This window comes from Clytia hemisphaerica, unplaced genomic scaffold (assembly GCF_902728285.1).
Source record: "Clytia hemisphaerica strain Z4C2 unplaced genomic scaffold, Clytia hemisphaerica genome assembly, whole genome shotgun sequence".
Classification (NCBI taxonomy): Eukaryota; Metazoa; Cnidaria; class Hydrozoa; order Leptothecata; family Clytiidae; genus Clytia; species Clytia hemisphaerica.
Genome location: NW_027104506.1, coordinates 93,298 through 119,439, shown reverse-complemented (window position 1 = coordinate 119,439; position 26,142 = coordinate 93,298). Strand labels below are relative to the sequence as shown.

The 26,142-nt window shown below is 37.7% G+C and overlaps 1 protein-coding gene across 1 annotated transcript; it reads right to left on the bottom strand.

Moving 5' to 3' along the window:
* Positions 1-919: 919 nt before the first annotated feature.
* LOC136821866 (uncharacterized) lies at positions 920-20,076 on the bottom strand. The gene is made up of 11 exons (XM_067078107.1): positions 20,051-20,076; positions 19,036-19,387; positions 17,747-18,038; positions 15,840-16,145; positions 11,344-11,464; positions 10,589-10,926; positions 8,706-9,224; positions 7,042-7,740; positions 5,529-5,908; positions 4,140-4,314; positions 920-2,886 (listed from the first exon to the last, which is right to left on the bottom strand). Exons 1-11 carry the CDS (start codon positions 20,074-20,076, stop codon positions 1,550-1,552), a joined length of 4,545 nt encoding a protein of 1,514 aa, XP_066934208.1. The 3' UTR covers positions 920-1,549.
* Between the last annotated feature and the right edge of the window lie 6,066 nt (positions 20,077-26,142).

The window sequence follows — 26,142 nt, the reverse complement described above, 5'->3', positions numbered from 1 at the left end:
GCGTGTATACTTTATAATCATTTTTGTTACTCCAATTTTCTTTATGACTTGAATGATCTTATGATATAGATAAAAGACTTGAGAAGAGTAGGAACAAAAGAGACTTTTGTCAAAGTCTTGACGTTGTTAGCTAGATATTCCCAAGAGATATATCAACAAATTTGTTTTGTTACATTTAATGTTTTTAACGAGGCGGCAACGAAGCTAGCAGTGTTTTCTTTCTATAAAAATACAAAGAAGGTGTCCAGACCTTTGAATGTCCACGCAGAATCCAATAAGAAATTTCTCCAATAAAGAGCGTTAACTATATCATTATTCATGTCTTTCTAAAATTCTTGATAATGATTTTCTTAGGAAGAGATTCTTCATTTTCTGATTTCAAAAACTCTCCCTGTCAGTATCAAGCTATTAGTCATGTTAACTACCGGCAGATATTTGACTACCGTAAGTTGGTCTAATCTCGACATCCGTCTTCTAATTTCGACACCCTTTTTTAGAGATAGCAATAGTATGAAAGTTGGAATCGGTGATTGAAAAAAGATTTATCCTCCCTTACCACTAAGCAAAGAAAAATTATTTCGACCTTTTTATTATTTTTCAGCGCTAGAAAAGGGAGTCGAATTTAGACGAGGGATGTCGACATCAGACAAAGTTACAGTACCGGTAGATATTTGACGAGCACCAACAGAAAATGTAATAGTGAATTTAAAATAAGAAACTGGATTTGTTAAAACTCACTATATTTTCCGTTCGCATTCGTGATTATCACATAGAGAAAGTGTCTACTTCGCATCTATTGTTTCATTTTCAAAACAAAGTTAAAACGCATGCGTATTTATAAACTGTTAGTCGTTATTATACGCCAAACACAGTAAGAGGTAGGAGTGATCCATTCACTTTCAGTCGGGGTTGTGGACGGTGAAATTCGTCGTTCTTTTTGAAATTTGTCGAAAGTAGGCACTTTCTCCCCCTCTTACACCAGGGCCCGGTTGTTCAAAAGTCGATTAGATTAACTCCCGATTAGCGCTAATCGCGATTAGATTTCGATTAGTTAATCCCGGCGATTAACTTCCGTTGTTCGAACGTCAGATTAACTAATCGTGGACATTTTGCCTGTGTTTTCAAAAATCTTAATCTTGACGTCACTTTTCGAATGTTTTCAAAACATTCGAAAATCTTTTTTTGTTCAAATTTCTCATTTCAATGCAGCGACTTCACTTTTTTTGTAGGAAAAAGTCTCTTAATCCTCGTTAATCCTGGGTCAGAGCAGGATTAAAATTTGGCCAATTTAATCGGGATTTAATCCAGATTTAAGCCTAATTTTTTTCGAACAACCGACGGTTCTGCGTTAATCGGCGCTAATCGAGATTTAATCGAGAATTAAGCTAATCGGTCACTAATCCACTTTTGAACAACCGGGCCCAGTATACTAAACCTCCCAAGAAGTCGAGGTATTCCCGACTTTGATAAACATTGGGCTCTTCCAGAAAATGTTCGTACATTTGATAAACATTACTATTTTTGCCATACCAGTGATAAAGTCTTTTTTTTATGCAGCAGTCGAAAGTCCATTCATTATTTTCTGCCATAATTCGCCTTTCTTAGGGTATGTCTTGCGAATCATTTCCAGGATATCATTAAAACGTTGCATGCCGCCCGGTGCCATACAAAAAGCTGATCGGGTACGCCGCAATAGTTCCACGAAATCATTATATTTGTTTGGTTGCAAAAGCACTAAATCGTAATGCACTTTTTCATTGAACATAACGAGCGCTTTTTGCACGATCGGACTAACACTTGGCGACCTTAAGTGTGACGTCAAATGTGCGGGATTATAAAGAGCGAAATTTCTTGCCGCTTCCAGCGCTAGATCGTGAAGCAAGAAGGGACTTGTAACAGCGTCGTACACAACTTTGCAAAAGTTTTTCAAATACGTCGGACCAAGAGATGCAGCTAGAGCACATAACCAGCGAAAATCATCCGAACATGGTGGTGCCACGGCAAACCGAGTTTCCGGTCGATCATCAGGCATACGTAGCGCGAGTGCTTTCAACGCGAGCATCCCGACACGGTAGGAATTCTGTAAATATCGTGGGATCTCGGCGAAGTTTGTTTCGTCGGGAAAATTGTTGACGGGGAGAGCGTATGTGTCAATGTTGGAGATTCTCCGAGAGTGCATCATCTGTTGTGGAAGTGGTATATGGTGAAGCTGGTTGAAATATGAAGGGTGGTACGCCCAAACGCCCTGCTCTTGAGGGGTGTTTCTCGGTAACTGACGTCCGAAGATTTCTTGAGCTTGTTGATGAATCTGCTCTTGAACAAACTGTTCGGGCGTTAAATACATCGGAACGAAATTTGCTGCATTGCCTTGTTGTGGACGGGCGTTGTGCCGCCCGCTTCTTGAAGGCGATGGTGGCGTGTTTTGATCTGAGGGTGTTTCCGCCGATTCGCGTTTCCGTTTTTCTTCGTGTAAGTAATGCCACTCTCGAGCGACGCTGAAAAGTAGTTCGGGTTGAACACCTCCCTGACGACTAGCATTCTCCAGAGTGGAACACGCGCGCTCGAGAAGTTCGTGATCTTGTTCGCGACACATGGACATTGTTTGTGTGACTTCGACAGAATTCAAACTTTGACAATATGGCAAACACGACAACGATAACTCAACAGCCGTTCGCCGCAGAACTTGATCTCCTCCCCGCGAGACACGCCCAGCAATTTGGATAGCTTCTGAGGGTGTGAGAACGCCTTCCCATTTTTCGTTTAACATGCGAATGGCGGATGTGCCGATCTCAATGGCGAGAGTTTCAATCCATGAAACGTAGCTAGAGTACGTTCGAGAAAACCAATTGGGCGAACTGTAATTGTGGATGTTCAAAGCGAAGATTCCTGTGAACAAGAAGAGAAATTTTAGGCAAAACCACACGTAAAACTAGGGTACTAGGGTTGGCTTGAAATCAAAAAAAATTCCTGAAATCGTGAATTTTCCGACCCTTAGAGAGACTAATTCAAAACTTTCTGATTTTTCCGACCCTTAGAGAGACTATGAAGGGTGAAAAAACCGACCCTTACCGTCCGCACATACCCATCATCCATTTTGCCTAAGTACGGGGGTACTAAATTAGTCTATCTAAGGGTCGGAAAATTCACGATTTTAGGAACCCCCCCCCCCAGGGGATGTCAATTGACTGTCTGTGAACAATGCGAAACTCAGTCGTCTCACGTGAAATTTCATATTTTCAAGTTCATTTGATTGGTCGAGAAAGCTCATACTTGAATCTAATTGGTCGAAACGCCAAGTTCATTTGATGTAAAGCTCATACTTGAATCTTGATGTATTTCTTCGAAAAAATAAAGAAATCCAATCTACAACAGACGCACATCTGATACTTTAAAACAATTTCGCGATTTTTCGGGCTCGTGAAAATTGTTAATATTGCGAGAGTTAATCCGGTTAAATAGTAAAGATCGATGGTTATATGTTTTTTACAATTTTCAATTTTTCAAAAAGTTTTAGATAACATCGTATGATTTTGGTATTTTATGATTATGAGAAATTTTGTGACAAAAGAGGAATTTAATTGTTAAATTTTTCTTTTCATATCCGACGACGTCATCACACAAAGAACCCTCCAATAGGATTATTGTTTCGGAAATGTTTATATACATTCTTGTATTTCCATGTCTTGAAAATTAACGTTCAAAAGTTCTGTTCATTCTGTAAGCGCCAGCTCCTGAAACCAGGGGTTTTCGGCTAAAACCATCGGTTCTTTAATGTTCCGTACCGTTCCTTAGATAGCCAAACCGGGTTACCGTGGACCACCGGAAAACATTGGAGAGACTGTCTAAAGTCCTAGGTTACTGAACTATCTACGTTAAATATCGACTCTATCTATTCTGAGCTTAGTAAAGCTCAAATTGCAGATGTAGAACGATAAACTCGGTAATACATTCACTCACCATCTGGATAAGGCTATCACTGTGTCTCACTAATATTCTGCCGATTGGTAGTGCGAAGGTTTCGATCACAGACTTTCACCGCAATGGACTGTGTTCGAATCCGAAGCACTACCAGGCAGGGTATTACGGAAATATGGTGATAGACTCTCTACCTTCACTCATCTATCCATCTATTTACATACCTATTTCGAAAGCAGCCAGTTGCAATCTGCGGTTTACGTTTGTGTTCGTGACCACTTCATCTACGTCGACGGAGAAGTACGGCATAGCATTGTTACGGTACTGCGTAAGCAAAGCTTTGGCCAGTTCGAAGAGTGAAAATGCTTCCGCCTCGATGCTTTGCATGTTCATAGTGTTCTATAGCAAGAAAAAAAATGTAAACAAATACTCTTAGGTTCCAAATAAAGGAGGGGGTTGGAGATTGAAAATTTTCGATATTTTAATAAACGGGGCCCCCCCCCCGGGGTTGGAAATTGTACTTCTGAGAGGGGGGTTGGAAAATTTTCAAAAAATTAACAAGCAGGGGGGGGCGTATATTTGGAACTTAAGAATATGGCGCTTTTGTGAAATGTTATTTTATTGATGTTCATGCAGTTTCTGAGAAGTTTCATGATAATGTTATAAAAAAAAAACCAAAAAAAAACCTTCATTATAAATAGCTTGATTTTATCCTATATTTACCTTATTTTTGGGTTTTCAGAAGTACAATTTCCAACCCCCCAGGCAATTAGGTCCCCCCCTGTTTATTAAAATCTCGAGAATTTTCCAACCCCCCCCCTCCACGTTTATTTGGAACCTAAGAGTAATCTTTTTATCTCAATTTTCGTCTGAATGTTCTTTTTGTAAACCCCATCACATTTAGTTTAGAATATATTCCCGACCTTCTACCAGATGGCGTCACCAAGTTGCCGGGAAAATAGCCTGTTTCTTATACACTAATCTTGACTGCTAATCGCTTGATGTTGCCCCGTGAAACATAAGCATGCACAGTTTTTGACCCGATTGGTCCGCCATGTTGACCCGACTGATCCGCCATGACGTTTTTTATTTTACGTTAAATTTTTGAGCGTTTCAATTTCAAATCATTTGAATCGCGTCGAGTATAACAAAGTAGAATACAATAGAGGTTTTCCATGTTTTGCTTCTTAGTTACCTAATTTCCGCCATTATAAAAACAAACGTTCGAATCTGTAGAGGTGCCTATTAAGCAAATCGAAAGTTTGCTTCCATCACCATAATTTATGATGTTCATGACGTAATGTTTTCTACGGAAATACCCCGGTTTTAGCCAGTAGTGGCAACTTTTATACAACTTTTGTCTAGTTTAAATTTGCCACTACTGGCAAAAACCGAGGTATTTTCGTAGAAAACATTACGTCATGAATATCATGAATGGTGGAAATAACTTGATTTCAAAAAACACTAAAAAACCTCTATATAGCGGATTCATAGAGGTTTTTTAGTGTTTTTTGAAGTCAAGTTATTTCCAATGATTGAAAAACTCTAGGATAAACTTGTCATCGGGAACGGAAACCCAATCCAGCCAATTAGTTGAAGATCTGTGGTATTACCTTCAACCGTGCTTTATTGCGATTATTTTTAGCTTTCGTTTTCTCCTTTTTAGCCTGTTTTCGTTGTTGTTTAGCCAATTTCCTTGCCTCCGCGTTGGAGGGTTTCGTTTTAGAGTTCCGGATCTCCATCGGGGAGCCTGAAGACGAGTTTGAAGAGACCTGGGCCGAGCTTTGTTGCTGAATGAACGATAGTGCTGTTTTAAGTTCTTTAAGTTCGATGGTGCGTTCGTTAGTTTTGGACTTGGTGTCGTGTGTTGGTTTACGGTTCACGATTGATATTGCTCCACTAGGCGAGGAGTCATTGCCTGAGTCATATAAAGAGTCGTTGCTCGGATCAGCGACGTCGTCCACAGCCGGACCCCTATTCAAGTCGTCCGTTGCTGGAAGAAATAAATTATTTTTTTCAAAATTTAAAATTTTACTTTTAATAATTTAGTACATAACTTAATGTTACGTGCTTCATGCACTTGTTCAAATATACAAGAGAAATGATCTGTATGTGAAAAAATCCGCGTGTAAAAGTTAAAAAATTGTTTAGAAAAAATGAGATAATTAGATAATTAAAAACTGTTTAGGTTTAGGCAAGGGGTAAATAAAAGCAATACAAAATCCGGTTTAAGAAAAAGAGTCCGGTTTAATTTTAATCTATTTTCATGATCTTTTTAAGATGGAACAGTTGAAATTTCCTTTTTGGTAACGTATCATGTTAACAAGTTTTATTCCTACTGCAAATTACCGTAATAAAAAAATGGTCCAAAAAAGGTCACCAATGTTTCTGCAGATTTTTTTTTACCCAACCTCTGCACCAAACTTCAGCCAAATATAAATTGTGTCAGGTTTAGGAGGGATGGAGAAATATTTGATATCAGATTCCTTTTTTTTTCAGGATTGCTGGTCCAATGAAATATAAGCCGAAAAGGCCAGAAGCCAATCTTTAACCTTTCTAAGGCAAGAAAAAGTGAAGTCTTAGAATATACGCAATATTTCTGACGAAGGATTGAATTTAGCCGGTTTTTTTAAAATCTAGTGAAAGATGTTACTTTCAATCCGGAATTTGGATACAAACCATACGGGCCGCTCAAGGTCGCGCAACTTAGGTAGGATTTAGCGGCTTTGAATCCCACCTAGAGAATTGGTTTATAGCACATTGGGCTTATACTTCATTGGGCTGGTCCTAAAAATGTTCAGGGTTTAAAAAAAAGTCAAAAAATTAAACAAACTTGGGAAGGGACGTTTATTCAGCACCTGAAGATAAAGCTAAAATTATTACCTTATCAGCCAAAACTTAAGTCGGCAAAAAGTGACTAAATTTTGCTTGGTGACTAAAATTAGAGTCGACAAAAAATTTGGGCCGACTAAAAATTTGGGCCGACTAAAATTTGGGCCGACTAAAAATTTAAAAATGGCCAAAACTTGATTATTGTCGGCCCTTTAGTGACTAAATTTTGACGAGGTGACTAAAATTAGGGCCGACTAATAATTAAGGCCGACTAAGTTTTGGCCGATAATGTACCTGGAGTGTGTATTTGCCGTGACAGCGATCCGTTCTGTTGTGAATCCGCACCATCGCCAAACAACATTACGTCATTAACTGGGATATCAAGGCTGGCTGATCTTTGTATTGGAAGATCGAGGCAACTGTTTTCTGAAATTGCAATTGGTTCAACAGGCACGGTAGCCATGTCTTCATGATTATCCTCGCTGGCTTGTAAAGCGGGTCGCTCGTCCACGATCTGTTCGTTTGACACTGTTAGAATATCTGGGGTTTCGAATCTTTCATCCGTTGCCGATCTGTGGTCTTTCTCTTCTTTCGGTACCGGTAAGTTGGCTCTGGTTTTGTTTTGTGGGTCAGCTAGACTGTGAGATGTATGTTCATCTGCGGTTGTAGTGTTCCAGGCCAAACTATGATTTTGCCTCTCGAAGCTCTGGTATGTAACACTTTGCAGGGTTGTTGGTTTTCGGTCAGTTACACTTTGTTGATAGTCTGGATGTTGGTCGATACTGATTTGTCGGTAGTTTGGATGCCGGTGCAAGAGATCAAGGCTATCAGAGGAGCCTGCAGAAACGTTGTTAGAGGACGAGGAAGTTATGAGAGGGTCGGAAAGAGATTCTTCCTCACCAGGAGAAATGTTTTGTTGGTGTGGTGAATCGATGAACATCTCGACATCGATATTGAAATTGTCTTCGTCCGGGTCTGTTGGTGGTTGAATGTCTACTGGAAGAAGAGATCGGTTGTCATGAGATTAGATCAAGACTCTCTGTATGGCCATATGAGGTACTTTTAATTTTGTTATAACGAAAATTCTTTGGGAAGAAGATATTGGCTTAACCCGAACATTTTTTGAGGTCGCTCGATTGTTTCGGTCAAAGCACTTGTTATACATTTTTGGAAAGCTAAGGGGTAGGGGAATCAAAATAACTTAGGTTCCATTTTTTTTCGGACACTTTGGTGTGATTTTGGGACAAATATGACGGTCTCAGGCAAAAATCATAGGGTCAAAAATGTATAACAAGTGCTTTGACCAAAAAAATCGAGCGATTTTACAAAATGCCCTCTACTACATTATCGATTCATGGTTTTGATCAACTCTTTAGGTTCATGACTGAGGTCCATAGGTTAATGACTTTTTGACTAACCTGGTTATTTCCTGAACAAGTTTGCTACTCGACCCCCTACTAGGTTATTGGCTCGACCATTGACTTCCAAGCCCGAAGGACTAGACTCGAGACTCCTGGATGGGAAATGAAACCACTTATTTCCCATCTAGAACGCCTGCGCGTGGTTCTTACACAAACGCCGGATTGAAACTAAAATCTATCGCTAGATTTCAAAAAATTTCTTGTTTTCAAAATCAAAGGAACCACTAGATACAACCCGTCGTCATGATTACGGCGCGTTTTGGATGCCTGAGAAAGGTTAGAGATTCTACTCGAGCCCTTCGGGCTTTAAACTCAATGGGCTCGACCCCCTAGGTTATCAATTAAAAAGCCAGCGGAATTGCATCAACCTCCGAAATTGTCGACTTCAAGGTTTTGTTTTTAAATAAGAGTGATATCGTTTGCTTACTCAACAATTTCAATTTACAAGCTTTTTCACATTGGATGGGGAGCAAGATGATCAGAAAAAGGAAAAGAAAAACATTTTTTGTGAAAATAAAACTTTTAAACTCGTCATACCACATTCTTTATGTTGATTTGGAAGTAACGGTAGAACAGCAACGGGCGCCCTTTGATCGAGGGGCGGTAGGGCGCCGGGGAAAATAGGCGGCGAGTCGTCTTCGTTGAAATCCACAACTATTTCATCAATGTTGCTGTTCATCGGTGACGAATCTCCCCATGAGGTGGAGGGAGCTTCTTTAATGACGGTCTCCGATGTAGAGGCTTTTTGAATGACACCATCCCAAGTGTTGAAAGGCGTTGGAGTGCTTAAGTTCTCCTCCAGAGGGAGTTTTTCGATAACGTCATTTGAATGATGGTGAACCCACGAGGAAGAAGGGCTTTCCGTTTTAGTGCTCTCCTGGTCAGAGGCGTTTGAAATAAGATGGGTTGAAGTTTGGTTTGCCCATACGGTGGAGGGTGCTTCGTGATCCAAGTACTCCTCCGTTGATGCAGGCTGACAGTTTTCATTAAAATTAGAGGCAACAGAACTCATCTCGTTGTCCCAATCCTCACTTTGAGCAAGCCAAGGAAAATCACCTGAATAAGCAAGGCAACAGAAATATTTTACAAAAAACAAGCGATACTTTTATGGACCTACCTGGTTATCAAACTAATCAGTGAACATTGAAACAATGAAACACATAAGACATAACTGGTCAAAATACAAAAAAATAAAGAAAATGAAAGCATATCTATTGAGAGAAACTATTATTGAAAAAGATTTTTGAAAAAGAAATAAAAAAGCTATTAAGCGCTTTTCTTTATAAAAACCACTATCAGAAAAAAGCACAGCTTAATAAATAAGGTTTCCAGAAAAGTCAAACCGTCGCACTCTACCGTGACACTTTCTTCTATTAGAAAAAATAATAATAAAAAAACAATTTGGCTAATAACATTGATATATACTCATAAATAGTGATTCTTATAGATATAGATTAACCATTACCCTCCACCGTGACATTTTCATCGTAAAAAAAATAATAGAAATAATAATAATAATAATATGGCTAAGAACATTGATGTATTCTTATTAAAAGTGGTTCTTATAGATAAAAATGCGATTTTTGAGCCAAAAAAATTTTTTTGCAAAAATCTGCTTGAGCCATCCTTTAACTAAGATTGTACCCTACTTTCATGCTAAAAATCAGAAAAAATTAATGATCTAATTTTTCACAAAGTCCAAAAAACCCGTTTTTAAGCCGTTTTTTGGCCCAAATTTGCCCAAAAATTTTTTTTTTCGAAAATCGGGCTCCGTCACATTCGAGGGTTTATGGTCATGCACCTTTGTGCCAAAAATCAGAAAAAACTAATGAGCCAATCTCGAGAAAAGCTGGTAACTAACACACTAACTAACGAACGAACGAACATGGGTTAATTTATAGGACCTCCACCCCACCGGGGTAGGTCCAAAAAGAAAGACAACCATTTAGCTTACGTTTCATGACCAGGTAGATGTCAAATTGACATTTGCTCACAAAACCAAGTAAGTATATCCCTATCGAAGCTTGAAGTCCATTTGCACCATTGACCTTGATAAACTGGACAAAATTTCTCAATCCCGGTCAAGCAAACATTTTTGGAAGCACTACTCAATAGTGGTGCTTTAGATCTACTTTTCCTGGAAAAGCTTTGATGACGTAGCGCGGCTAAAAGTTATCTTCAACATTGCAAAGGTTTCTTCGCGGGTACCAATTCAAAAAAACTCCGATCAAAGGTGGCATTGATAAGGCTTTGTCCAAAAGTATAAAGATCAGTTATTTGTACCCCCCCCTGGATCAAAAATGACCTCCCCAACTTGGGGGGGGGGGGATATGGAGTCGATTTACTGTTTTGTGTTTTCTCAAATAAGCCTGAGTAGACAGAATTTAAAACACCGTAATGCAATATCAGGTTGAACCTACCTTCATAAGGCGAGTTCATTTCCTGCCCGGAATCAGTGTCGGTCAAATCGCTCCGTTTATTGTTCGCCGCACCGGTATTGAGCGTTTTCATTTTGTTGCGCGTCAGACCTTTTTGTTTCCAAGAACTCCGCGGGTTGTCCGTTTTATTACGCCTGTCCGGCGAATTATGAGTACCGGACGCGCCACCCCGATTCTTGTTCGGGTGTTGTCGGGAGTGTCGCCGATGTTGCTGTGAAGACTTTCGGCTACTAGGTTTTGAGCTATGTGAGTTTCCAGATGAACGCTTAACCGTAGTATCGTCATTTCCGCTGTCAGAATCGCTGTGTCGCTCGGTCAATCTAACAAAAGAAAAAAATCCCATTAAATATTTTTCTGTATTGAAGTTAAGCACGGAAATTTCTATGCCGGGTTAAAGATCTATGGCGTGAGTTTTTCGCAGGCCATTTGTAAAGATAAGGGATGGAAGACACTAGATCTTTTTTAGGTGGGGGACTGCATCGACAACGACAAACTCTACATAAATATTTTTCTGTATTGAAGTTGAGCAGGAGGAAATTTATATGCCGGGTTAAAGATCTATGGCGTAATTTCTTCGCGGGCTATTTGTAAAGATAAGGGCTAAAAGGCGGTGGAGGCTAAATCGATTAGGTCGTAAAATCATATATCGCGTCGTAAAATTAACGTCGTCAATAATACAGATCATTGGCCAACCTCGCTATTGGCTCAATCGATGGTGAAATAAAATGTGAAGCAACCTTTCATGTGGAAGATGTTGTTGTGTTGGCGGTTGGGGCGGCCGCCCACAGTTAGCTTCAATATCAACAAAAGTGATTCCATGTTTATTGGCGTTGTTCTGTGGTTGTGAGCTCTTTCGACCTGTTGTGAAAACATCATACAAGATTTTTTATAAGAACACGAGGGTTCGATGACCAAATATGAAGAACAAGTTATTCTCGGGTACGTAACAGCCGGGGGGGGGGCGCTAATTAATTTTTTGAAAATTTTCCACCCATGCCATTCTTATTCCAACCCCCCCCCCAAATTAATTTTTGGAAAGTTTTTTTTGAAGGTTCCCTCTTTTGCCCTAATTCTGCTGTATTAGGCGAGACCAATTTAATTTGTTGTTCTACGGGCCCGACCGACCCTATTTTTGCTAAAATCAAAAAAAATAATAATATTGAATTTCCACCAAAATATATTTTACACACTAGTTATTTGTAAGAATTATTTGAATAAATCTGAAAATTAATTCAAGAAATTGAAAAATTTAGAAAATCAAGCATATTCTATAAACTAAGATTTAAAACAAGCAACATGCTGAATGGACCTACCTGATGATGAAACTTAGATAGCAATAAGGAGAAAAACGGTTCAATCATTAAGAAAATATAGCAACTAGCGAAAATGCATTAAATGTCATCATTGATTGTTGATGGGGGAGGGGAGGGGTTTAGGGAAAAAAGAAATAGAAAGTTCCGGTTGCAAAATTGCAAAAGTTTTATTGACAATTGAATCATGCTTGATGGTGGTATTGTTATCAATAATTTTTTGAAGTGAAAAAACAAAGAAATGTATGGAAAAAGCCCAATTAAAATCTGCAAAAACGGCGATTTCCGGCATATTTCCGGCATTTTCGGCCGGAAAAATCTTTTTCTCAAAAATCGGACTCGGCAATGATTTGGGCATTGTTAATACGCATCTATGAGCAAAAAATCAGCAAAAACTAATGATAAAATCTCGAGAAAATGCCAAAAAAACAGTTTTTCCGGCATATTTCCGGCATTTTCAGCCGGAAAAAATTTTTTCTCAAAAATCGGACTCGGCCATGTTTTGGGCATTGTTATTAGGCATCTTTGAGCAAAAAATCAGAAAAAACTAATCATAAAATCTCAAGAAAATGCCAAATAAACAGTTTTTCCGGCATATTTCCAGTATTTTCGGCCGGAAAAAATTTTTTCTCAAAAATCGGACTCGGCCATGTTTTGGGCATTGTTAATACACATCTTTGAGCAAAAAATCAGAAAAAACTAATGATAAAATCTCGAGAAAATGCCAAAAAACCTGTTTTTCCGGCATATTTCCGGCATTTTCGGCCGGAAAATTTTTTTCTCCGAAATCCGGCTCCGTCACATTTTAGGTATTATCATTTTGCATCATTGTGCAAAATTTCATAAAAAAAAATAAAGTACAGCTCGAGAAAATCAAGAAATACCGTTTTTCCGGCGAAAATGGGCTGCACCGGCGAATTTTAGAAAGTTCCGGCTTCAAAACTCAGTTCTATTGACGATTGAACCATGCTTCATGGTGGGCATTGCTATTAATAATGTTTTTGTGTGAAAAAACAACGAAATATAAGGAAAAAGTCCGATGAAAATCTGCAAAAATGGCGATTTCCGGTATATTTCCGGCATTTTCGACCGGAAAAAATTTTTTCTCAAAAATCGGACTCGGCCAAGTTTTGGGCATTGCTAATACGCATCTTTGTGCAAAAAATCAGAAAAAACTAATGATGAAATCTTGAGAAAATGCCAAAAAACCGGTTTTTCCGGCATATTTCCGGCATTTTCGGCCGGAAATAAATTTTTTTCGAAAATCGGGCTCCGTCACATTTTGGGCGTTACCATTTTGCATCATTGTGCCAAAAATCAAAAAAAACTAATGAGCCAATCCTGAGAAAAGCTGGTAACAGACGGACGAACGAACAGACGAACGAACGAACGGACGGACATCGGTTAATTTAAAGGACCTCTACCCCACCGGGGTAGGTCCAAAAAGTGAATTTTTGAACCAGATATTTTTTGGAAAACATTTTCGGTACTTTAACAACCCTGATAAATGAAAAATTTATTTTTATTTTACCGACCGACCGACCCATATTTTGCTAAAGATCTGCCCGTAAAACAACAAATTAAATTGGCCTCGCCTTAGCCTCCTTTTCGAAAATTTTCCACCCAGGACATTTTTATTCCAACCCCCCCTGCTTATTAAGTTTTGAGATTTTTTCCAAACCCCCTGCTTATTCCATATTATAAAATTTATAAGAAAACGTGCATTCGTGACGTATGGCATGCTTTGTGTTACAACACTTAGAAAGCTGGATGAGATGGAGTTTTTACAAGTTCTTATTTGATTTGGTTAGTTTTTCTAAAGAACGTATTAGTATTATTAGTATCCTATAAAAACTCCATCTCATTTGGAAAACTGCGATAACAATATCCCGAATGTTTTTCGAGGATGGAACACAACGTTGTTTCAACGTTCATCTAACGTTATATGGACGTTATGAACATTAGATAAACGTTGAAACAACGTAAAACTTTGGTTCAGATTTCTGTTCCCAGCTGGCACACAACGTTGTTTCAATGTTAATCTAACGTTATATGGACGTTATGAACAATAGATGAACGTTGACACAATATTGTGTGCCAGCCAAATTAAAGATCTCTTTGAAAGCTGAAAATATTCTTAAAAATTAAGAAACGGTCCGTCCTAAAGGTCCGTCAAAAAGAAACTCTCTAAAAATATTTTCTACCGGGTGGTTCAAAAAAAAATCTTTGGATGTTAGGCAGTTTCTTCAGACCTATCAAAGTGATCTGTAAGGTTGGCTTTCGGTTGGCTTTGTGTTGTTATGGATGATGAGAATATATGATTTACTCTTAGGTTCCAAATAAACGGGGGGGATGGGTTCGAATAAACGTGGGAGGGGGAGGAAAATTTTCGAGATTTTAATAAACGGGGTTGGGGGTGTTGAGAAATTGTACTTCTGAAAACTAAAAAAAAAGGTAAGTATAGGCTAAAATCAGGCTATTTAGAGCAAAATAAAGCTCTTTGACAGCTGAAAATATTCTTAAAAATTAATGAACTGGGGTTGGAAAATTTTCGAAAAATTAATTATTAATTATTTAGGTTCCATAAGATTCACTAGGACTAGAACAGTGCTCATATCACTGGATAACGACCGCCTTAAATTTGATGAAGAATTCATCGGTTTAGACAATGATCCACTTCGACATTCTCGTTCATTCTCGTTTGCGTGATTTAACTTGAAAATATGGATATTTTTTATAAGCATTGCACTTATAAGTATATCTAGGCTCAGATGGGAAAATTAGGCATATGGCAAACATTACTTGAGCCTACGAAAAATGTTTTTTTCCTGATTTTGGCTGGAATTTTGCGGATTTTCAGTATTTCCCTAAACTTGTGTTTTAGATTTAAGCATCCCCTCATTCAAACATTTTTCAGCCTTATTAAAGCTTTGAATTTAAGGCGGTCGTTATCTCTGAGCCTGTTTTCGGATTTTCGTATGCTTATAAAAAAAATACATGTATAAGCTAAACCACTTTGGCAGTTCTGCTGTGTTGCTTGACGAGATCAGTGATCTTGATGAGCTAGTATATTTTGAGTTGTTTAATCACTTGTGGCTTGAATCAGAAGCTGATAAATACTTTAGGTTTTTTTTTTACTTAACATTTATCTCCCTAGCGGGGCGCCACAGCATGTTTTTCATCTATTCATATGATTAACGTCGTTATCTCCGAAAAAATGCTTTTTTATCTCCGTAGTAAAACGCCACACATTTCAGAAAACCAGCGATTCTACAAATATCTCAAATTTGTCTCAGCTGCTCAAACCTTTAACCGACAAAATTCTGCAAAATGTGCAGAATAGGCATGAATGGGCGAGTCAAATTTTAAAATATTCAAAAGGATAGCACAGTTGTGACAAATTTTGAATCCAACTTTTTTACCCGTATACAGGTCGGAAGATTAACCGCCTTCGGCGGTCGATAACGTTAGATGAACGTTGAAAAAACATTGTGTGGCAGCTGGGCTGGGAGGGTACTAGGTTTTTGAGGAAAACGAGTATGTCCTTACTGTCCATGTTGTTCTACGGACAGATTGTTAGAGAAATATGGGTCGGTCGGTCGGCAAAATAAGAATAAAGTTTTCATTTATCAGCGTTGGTAATTAGGTACCGAGAAAATTTTCCAAAACTTATCTCGATCAAAAATTCACTTTGTTTTTTTATTTTCGATGAAGATCATAATAAAATTTTAGTGTATGGAATACTTTTTATGATTTTTCAATTTCTTGAATTAATTTTCAGCTTTATTCAAGTTTAATTCTTACATTAACTAGAAAAATATATTGTAGTGGGAATTCGATATTATTATTTTTTTGATTTTAGCAAAAATAGGGTCGGTTGGGCCCGTAGAGCAACAAATTACATTGGTCTCGCCTTAGCTTACCTTTATTCTTTTTCTCCCTTGTTGAATTTCTATGATCACTAATATTGTTGCTACTAGTTGCTTGATTGTTGAAATGATTTTGTTGAGTATGATGAGAAAATGTTGAAGTTGGATTTGCAACATGTTGTTGTTGTTGGTTCATAAACGAATATCTTTCCTTCTCCAACAAAACACACAACACCTCCTCGATCTTCTCATTGTGGGTGCGATAATGACGTAATAACACTAGTGCCAGTTCTCTTCGGAATTGACGGATAGACTCGCAAAGCATGGGCTGCTTGTGGTCCACGGCGTTGCTGTAGAGACCTGTGTGTGTAGAGAGAAAGAAAATAAATCCTTTAAGCAATGCCAACGATAGCCTTTACTAGACGCAATTAACGTCTATTCCACTTTGTGACTTTTTCGAATGTTTGGAGCCCGGGTTTTCGGGCAAACATTCGATTTTTTGACGTCCTTTTTAATTTTCGAAGTCCCTGCAGTAGCGAAAAAATCGAATTTGCGTCAAAGCACTTGAAAGGATTCTATTTTTCAAAAATCGTCAAAGTGGAACTCACTAAGAAACGAGATGAAAAATCCCGATTTTTAGAGAGGTGCTTGCTATATCAACGACACTAAATGGGCCATTCCAGAGGAAGGGTTATTCATGATATGCACCATTGCAATGTCTTCCGGGCACCCAACAGCTGATTGGTTGTAAGTGACGTATTGACTGATTTAACGTCACTTACAACCAATCAACTATTGAGTCCGTGATGTAATGTCAGAAGACGTTATATGAACGTTGGGAGCATTAGAAAAACGTTGAAAGAACGTTGTGTGTCAGCTGGGAATGGGCCATTCCAGAGGAAAGGGTATATATGTTTTTCTTTTTATAAGCAACACATTTATAAGCATACTGACACATGGATTTGGTGAAATATAAGCATATCATAAGCATATCAGTGAGATTTGGTTATTAGTCAAATGTTGTGTAGTATTTGGGGAAGATTCTTTCTTTTTCCTTTTGAAGGTTTTGTTTTTAAATAAGATAAGAGTAATATCACTTGCTTATTACTCATCAGTTTTAATTCACAAGCTTTTTCACATTCCAAGGATTGGCACGGGTGTGGAGCAAGTTTGGTCAGAAAAAGGAAAACATTTTTTTTTGCTTATATCACAATAATATAACAATAGCCAGACACTGTCCTGATATGAAACATGTGTCTGAAATGAAACGGGAACACTTATGTGAAAACGAAACCTTTAAATGAATCATTATTTTTTTCCAGAAAAGCATGCATATCACAAGCATGATTTGAGCTTGATTTCAAAATATAATTTAAGCATATTAGCGGAGCCTGTTTTCCAAAAAAAGTATGCTTATTAAAAAAAAAACAGGTATATTACGTCAAACCCATTTTTGACGGGCATCGCTAGTAGGGACCTAGAAAAGCCGCTACTCATGTACCATTTGATAGCACCCATAAAGGCGGTCCAAACGGGTATACCAATCTCCGATAGGGGCTGACAGTTTCTTGGGGTGACATTAATTAGGGATTTTCCAGAAAATTACCGTGGTACTGAAGCTCTTATACTTGACATAGTTTCTTTAAAGGTTTTGTTTCCATTTCATATCAGGAAAGTGTCTTGCTATTGTTATATTATGCTGATATAAGTGAAAAATGTTTTTCTGTTCATCTCTCTGACCAATCTTGCTCTAGATCCGTGTCAATCCTTGGAATGTGAAAAAGCTTGTGAACTAAAATTGATGAGTAAGCAAACGATATCACTCTTATTTAAAAACAAAACTTTTAAGGGAAGCCTAATCCACTCAAGTAGATATCCTGATGGCAAACAACGTTGTGCCAACATTTATCTAACGTTCACAACGTCCATATAACTAGCTGGGTAGAGGTCAGGGTACTTACCTAGGGCTTGCAATGCACATTGATAGCCAAGTAGCTCGTCTTCTTTGCTCCTCTGCAAGGCTTTATCGAATTTGACGTTCGGGCCAGCGTATATACAGGAATCAATATTTTCTTGGCAGAGGATTTCGAATACCAGCATGGCTATGATGTAGGGTAGAACTATGTCTCCTCTCAGCATAGGTTTGGTTACGAGTTTTCGAGCCTGGTAACGAATAAAGTTCAATCTCTCTTCCGTGATTAACATCCCTTTGAGACATTTGTAAAGCTCTGTTTCAAGGTAGATCAGTTTCATCTGAAAAGAAAAATGATAAATGTAATGATCAAAATCAAAAATTTTCCAGAAAAAAGATTTACGCCCACTGTTGAGGATATTGATTTTTCGAAGTATCAAACCCCCTGGATCTGCCTGGATATCCTACTTTATTAGTAAAGACCCCCTGGATATCCACTCTTAAAGATGCTTACCCCTGGATATAGAATTTTTTACTTGAAACGACACTTTACCCCCTGGATATCCACGTCCCTTGTAGATATTTAACCCCCTGGATATCCACTTTTGAACAGAAATCGTTAACCCCCTGGATATTCGATATCTTCAACAGGTGGGGGGGGGGGGGGAGCACGGACTATTTCTGGAAAAGCCCAATACATTAACTCACTATTTTCGTTCAGGGGTGAGCCCCTCAGCCCCTCTTAATATTTAGAAATTCAAAAATTGTCAGTGAAATTTGCCAAAATGCAAAAAAAGGTGATGTTTCTGAAATCCCGACAAAATTCAAGCCTTTAAACCTTCATAAAATGACCTTCTCAAATTCTTTTTTCTGTACTAGCGTAATGATAATTTTGTGAAAAGAGAAAAAATGAAGTTTTCAGATCGAGTTATATCCGTTATGAGGAGGTCTTATTTCCCGTACGGCGGAGACGCCCCATCTAACGTCCCATCTAAAATGCAGGTAGATTCTTTAAAGTTTGGGCAAAACTCAAGCGCAGTAAAACCTTTCAAAAATGACCTCCACAAAATATAAGGTAAATTTTGGGAACCTACTATTTCTAAGTTAGTTTGAGCAGGGAACTTTGGGACTTACTTTTTCTAAGTTAGTTTGAACAAGGAATCGTGGGAATTACTTACTTCTTCTAAGTTGGTTTGAGCAGGGAACTGTGAGACCTACTTTTTCTAAGTCGGTTTGAACAAGAAATTTTCGGACTTACTTTTTCTAAGTTAGTTTGAACAAGGAAACTTGGGACTTACTTTTTCTATTTTAGTTTGAACAAGGAATCGTGGGACTTACTTCTTCTAAGTTGGTTTGAGCAGGGAATCTTGGGACGGTGAGACCAAGGATAGCAAGTTCGAAAGTCAATCGTTCGTTCTCTGAACATTTCGTGAACGTTTCACAAATAGCTTTCGCTTTCTCTGTAATCTCTGTAAAATTCAATTCACCAGCCGAAATTCGTTCAGGGTAGGTTAATATGATCTTCTGTCCGAGAACGAAAGCTAGCCTGGATGCTTGTTTGTCGTAACCATGACATTTGAGAGCCTGTGATAGTTTGATGACCAGAGTGAATTCATCAAGATTGTCCGACTTAAGAGAAACCAGTTGATGGTACAAGACTTCGTATGGTGGCAAATTTTGGTTCAAAGATCTGAAACGAGAAAAATCTATTGGTTAAGATAGAGTGATAAACCAGGCGATAGTTTTTTAAAACTATGTACGATGAGAAATGAGAAAAACTATTGGTGTGCACTCTAGCTGTCATACCAGGCGATAGTTTTTTAAACTACGCACGGTGAGAAACGAAGAAAACTATTGGTGTGCACTCTAGCTGTCATACCAGGCGATAGTTTTTGAAATAACGCACGGTGAGAAATGATAAAAAACTATTGGTGTGCACTCTAGCTGTCATACCAGCACGGTGGAGATTCTTTGATTCCAGACCTCTATCGAGTTAGGAGGAGTCACTGTATCTTGTAAAAATTTGAGCTGATTTGGTACACTTTGTTGCAGGTATTGTGTCAAAATACAAATATTCGGACTATCCAAGAAACCGGGTGTTTTAGAGTCCTTAAAGACTTAAACTTGTTCTCAACATTTTGGCTACCGAAGCATTATGTTGTTATACAGTTTGTTTTTATAAAAAAACGTACTAGTGTGGATTTTTGATTCCTTCAATCGACAAACTTATAAACAATATAATGACAAATCAAAAATTACCAGAATTCCACAAAAAGAAATTAAAAAAAACCAATGCCAACCCATTGTGAACAGTTATAATTGTTTTTTGTCAAACTTGGAATAAACAACATACATTGGCTTGCTTTCAAGACTTTTCATTTTCGTTTCGCTCCCTCGTTTACGTTTGAATTGACGTCAAAGGCATGAAGCCAATTACGTTAACGACTTTTTTGTTTACAAGTTTCTTCGAAATTAGCATTCAATTATCATTAGAAATGTTTTTCAAATAAGAATAGAAAACTCGTTAAAATGGGAATCCATCGTTAATTTCTAATGGTATGCCTATCCAATCCTTCGCAACCGAGAGTCATGTGATACACTTTTCAACCAATGAGATCAATTTTTCGATTGGAAAACAAACTACTTTGAGTTAAGCCATAGTGATATGTTTTCATCTAGTTCTGAGGCATTTTAATTATTTTAAATTGATAAATAAAGTCGTTAAGATTGTGATGCGGTAGTTTACACTTATTTACAACCAATAGCGCACCACACTGAACCTTAAAATATATTTTATTTTGTCATAATCATTACTCTCGATGTGTTTGTACGAGTTCCAATCCCATCAACCTTTGCGCTAATCCTTTTGCACGTCAATGCATCGTTTGACAAAGATATATAACAGCTTGCACGTATCTTTAATTGAGCCGCGTTGAATTGTGGGATTGCAACTCGTACAAATGTCAAAAAAAGTGAAAAGTAATAATTATGACGTATGTGTTGCGGAGCGCTATTGTGGGGTTGCAACTCGTACAAATGTCAAAAAAAGTGAAAAGTAATAATTATGACGTATGCGTTGCGGAGCGCTATTAGATTTAATTTTTGGAGGGAAACACAAGCCCTGCGGGTTAACTTTCTGAAAAATTTAGTTTACCAAATTCACACATACAATACTCTCTTTAGTGACCTAAACCAAAGTTCACTGTATTCCTTCGATTTTGAAGTAATGTCGAGGTCATCAAATCAGAGATGGGTATCTCTGCAACACACACTGAAAGTGCATATCTTTAATTTTGAAAGTTTTTAAAAGTGTAGAAGTAGATCTTTTCCTAGGTTTTCCAAAAGTTCAGAAACTTTCACAATGAAAAGAAAAATCGATGATTAAAACATTATTACAGTTCAGCGGCTTGGGCGGTACACGTTTTGTCAAAAAATATATGAACATTTGATTCAGAAGCCCGAATTAAGACACATGTAGATTCCAAGAAAACACCCCTGTCTCATAGCCCCGGAGGAACTTTCTTCCCACAGTGGGAGTGAAAATTTCTATCGAAATTCCTATATGTACAGATACATCTATCCGCAGATACGTGTTTCGTCCTTCCCAGGACTCATCAGTGCGGCTCGGGTAAGCGAGCATAATCTGCTGTTGTCACCAGAGTGCTCAAAACACAAAGTGTTGAGCTTATATATGTGGACAGAAATTCTATTCTTCTCATCCAGTTGGAAGTTTTGTTTGAAATTTTGGTTTTGGAGTGCATTTGTTTCCATTGAATTTCTAATCGGTCAGATAACGAATTTGTAGGGATTTTCCCACCAGTGACGAAATTTAGAAGAAAATTGCAGTGTGGTGGGGTCTAGACGATCCTATCGTCTACACAAGATCACTAAAAAAGGGAATAGTTTAGGAGAGAAGGCGTGATAAATTCGGGTGGAGTAAGTAGTGACGGAGATGTTTACAGTTCCAAAACTCTACCGCCACTTTTTTCCCGTAAACCGCCCTGACGCCCTAACTCTTTTCCGCGTTTACTGAACCTCTAAACGGACGATAGCATCGTCTAGGTGGGGTCCCAACGGGTCACTGACACATGGATGTAAGAAAACACAAACATGGTCGAAGAAAGTTTAACAACATATATCAAAATCCAAAAAAGTTTGAAGCAAATAAATGTGTTTTGTTGATTTTCTTATAAAAAAAACAAAAAGCAATTAAAACATTCTCTTGTATTCCGTGCCAGACACGACCAGGGCGGGGCGTTCGAAACCACGAAGATGCCACATGGTCAATCAAAAAGAGTAATTTGTTACTCTTTTATGAGAGAGATTTTATAAACACTTTTGGATTTCATTCTAAAAATGTCCTTAAATGTTCTTGTCTTCGGCATTTTTGATGTAATTCACGAGGAATTGCATGTCTTAGAGCTTTTGAATTTCATAAAAACGTTGGCTCGCGCTGAAGACTTATATTCTTATATGGAAAAGAGACAATCGTTAAACGACTTTGCTTCCACTAATGATAGCCTTTGTATGCTCCGCCCTACCTCGTAAAGATAGTTTCGAAGCTAAACTGGTCTCAACTTTTTGTTTACAGACTGTTTCTATGGTGATAAGGCAAACAAAACACTTGGAAAAAGTATGTTTGGGAAAAGTTATTGAGCTTCAAGCCGAAGACTAAAACAATATAACTAACCAGGCAAACATCTTTCTACTTAGTATAACAATAGGGAAAATATTTAACGATCACGGAAATGTCTTACACAGATTGTTTCTAAATACGGAAGCTTTAATTGATTTCTCCACATACAGTTACATAGCTTTTATTGTAATCACTGGCGGATTTAGGTCGGAAACATGCGAAGGAGTGCAACGCTCGTTAAAAGACAATATAATTACAATTACCAATATCTTCCTCTGATAAGTTCGACATGGTCTACAACTGCTTATGTTAATATATATTGTATCTTTATATCATTTACATAATCCATTCTAAAATCGACTTTCTCTTTTCCCTTCACAGGATCAGACATGGGTAGAACCTCAACATCGTCACCTTCTGAGATTCAAATCCTGACACCCTTCAATTCAGGAATGTCCCCTCCAACTATGTTAATATCATCGTGTTGCGATAAAGACCATGGGGACATTGGTTCCCTCTCACCATCTAGCTGCCACCATGAGGTATCAAGCCCATTCTTTTCTCGGTCTAGCTCCAGTCAGGATGGATCAAGCCCCTTCTCACCTGAATCTAACTATCACAGAGATTTACTAAGATCCACCCTATCCGCACATAACTACAACCATATGGTAGCAGGCTCCCTCTCGCCTGCTTCGAGCTACCACCAGGAGGAAGACATGATACCATCCCCCTCCGGGCAACACCAACAAAAAAGCAGTGACCATCATGTGAAAGCATTATCCTCGACCAAAAGTTACGGAGGTATCCTACCCCGTTCAGGATTGAGCTATCTACCACCTTGGTACGTAAGCTCCTCAGACGAGATCAAAAAGCACCAATGTGAATATTGTCTTAAATGGTTCCAAAGATCAAGTAGTTTATCAAATCACCGATTAATCCATAAGAACTCCAAATCATACAAGTGCAACCAATGTAATATGAGCTTTCTTCGTAAGTCTGACCTCGGTAAACACATGGTCACACATTCTGGATCAAAACCATACCAGTGTAACGTTTGTGGTAAACGCTTTTCACAATCTTCGAATATGCTAACTCATCAAAGACGCCATACCGGGATCCGTCCGTATTCTTGTGGTGTATGCGGGAAAGCTTTTTACCGGAAAGTTGACGTTAGGAGACATGCTTCAGTTCATAGGAGTTATTGAAGACAGCCATTAATAAGAGATATTATCCACGATAATCCACGGACCTTTTTCCATCATGTTTATAAATGTTTAGTTGAATTTTAGAGGGTGTGCACATTTTTGTCAAAAAAGATTAAATATGACTTCGATGGCTAAAATATTACGAATTGAGAACATTTTAAGGCTTTGTGGCCTCTAAAACACAAAAAATGGGATATTTTTAGATTAATTTTTAAATCGGAATATTCAACAGAGCACCAACAAAATGGTCGAAATAAGAACCAAGTTAATAAGAACATCTTCAGGTTTAAGACTCTGAATGCTATGAAAATTTAGAGGCTTCAAATATTTTGGATGTCAGAAATGGATTACACATTACACTAGATTATTATATTATTACATGGTTAACTTTGACACAGGATCATACTTTATTTTGAAGATTATTATATCATGGAATCGATATTCGATTTTAATCGCTTCATTTTAAGAAGCTTTATTATTTCTGAACATAACTTTTGTATTTTTGATACATTCAAAGACACTGTATATTCATTTTTTATAAGAAAATTTTAACCCTTCATAGATTTTTAACCAAAGTTTTGTTATATAGATTTATGATTTTTTTTTAAGACTCAGAGTTATTTTACGTATACAAAAAATGTTTATTTAGTTTCTTCTATAACGCAGAACTTAGGACACGTGACACACACATATACTAATGCTGCTGTTGTGAATTTCAAAAAAAACTTAAATGGGTCAGTTTTCCCTTTAAAGAAAAGTTGCCGTCCATTTAGGCAATTTTTACCGATTTTTGGGAAATTATTTCGGCTTTTCTCGAAAAACGAGTTCTCGTGAATTCGAAATGGCAAATTCCTTGAGTGTAAAAAGCTCAGCTAAGTAACATCACCGGAGGGGGGGGACGTGTCACTGGAGTTTGGAAAATGGACCCTGTCAGATGCAAATATTTGCTAAATTTTGTAACCCTGTCAGAAAGAAAAATCGAAAAATTGTTTTCCGTTTTCACCGTGAAAAGTGACCAAAGAGTACTAAAAGTAGACGAAAAATTGAAAAAATTACTTATTTCCACCCTGAAAATTATTAAAAATTACTCTGTCAGATACAAATCTTGAAAATTAATAAATTTCGGGCCCTGTCAGATATCTTCAGAACCTTAAAAAGGGTCCCTGGCCAGTGGCACGTTTCCATACCAAATTTTGCCTAAGTGCCCCCCCCCCCGGGGTAACATTAATACTAATAGGTCTGAATCTTTAGGTGTCTTACTGCAACCACTGACTTTTATATACCCTGGACCAAGTTTCTCAATCCTGGCCAAGCAAAATCTTTGATCGGAGTTTTTTTGAAATTATAGACGTTAATTTTTAGCAAAAAAACTCCAATCAAAGATGGCAGATATTGCTTGGTTCAGGGTTATATAAAGGTCAGTGACTGCAACGAAAACATCTGCAACAACGTCAACAGTGCAACTTCGCAGCAAATGGGTACCATGTTCTTTCTTTGTTGTCATGACAGCCGTCAACATGGTATTTTGAAGAACGACGAATGACAAAGCGAAAGATTGTCTTTTGAGCTTTTGCTACCCTTTTATCGTTTTTTATAAATTCCAAAGATTGAAAGTAAAATTTTCCACTGGATTTCGAAAGCTATACCACTCGAAAACACAGAAACCGCTAAGTTCAATCCGTCGTATATTCTACGGCGTATATTCTACGGCGTATATTCTACGGCGTATATTCTACGGCGTATATTCTACGGCATATATTCTACGGCGTATATTCTACGGCGTATATTCTACGGCGTATATTCTACGGCGTATATTCTACGGCGTATATTCTAAAGGCTTTACTTTTTCTTACCTGAGAAAGTTAAAGATTCGCTTCTTTTATTTCATTGATTAATACACCCATATATCTGAAAAAGCTAATTAAAATTCAGAAAGACAAATGTTAAGCTTAAAGGGACATAACAGTACTTGTGAAATTTGTAAACAAACTGTATGCAGCGGATACAAAATCAAAACAAATGTCACATGTCAAAATAAAAAAATCAAACCAAATATGGCTAATTTTGATTGTTCAATTGTTTTACAAGTTTGTTTTGGACACGTGATTTTAATTGTTCTCTTTAATGACACGTGGTTCGCGCAATGTTTACATTTTACTACTTTAATGTCCCTTTAAAGTCAGAAAGATACACAGATCAAAAATGGAATCATTTCACAAACTCAACGCGACGCAACGCGACAAGAACAAAAGTGGAAAACCAACAAATCAGAACAGAGACAAAACTAAAAGTTAAGAAACCAAAAAATATGAAGACCTTCGGAGCCACCAGTAAAATGGTTATAGATATTAATGGAAACGTTTTTTAAGGTCAAAAAGAGATTATATGAAATAAAAACAAGAAGAATTACCAGGTTGTTTATTTGGTTTTTTTCTTTTGCATCACTATATGTGATTGTACTAAAAATATGTTTCATAATTACAAGTCTCTTTAGAGTTATCATTTACATAATATATTTACACAGCATATCTTATAAGAGTTAGTTATCTGCGTTACTTCGAATAAACGCCCCCTTCATTCAAACGCCCCCTCCTTTTAAACGCC

Bases quoted from the DNA above. Each gene is read 5' to 3' on its own strand.
- LOC136821866 (XM_067078107.1), bottom strand. From the start codon at position 20,076: ATGAAAAGTCTTGAAAGCAAGCCAAT. The intron at 19,388-20,050 runs GTATGTTGTTTA...TTCTCGTTTCAG, and splicing joins AGTCTTGAAAGCAAGCCAAT to ATCTTTGAACCAAAATTTGC. The intron at 4,315-5,528 runs GTAATACCACAG...TTCTTGCTATAG, and splicing joins GCAATAAAGCACGGTTGAAG to AACACTATGAACATGCAAAG.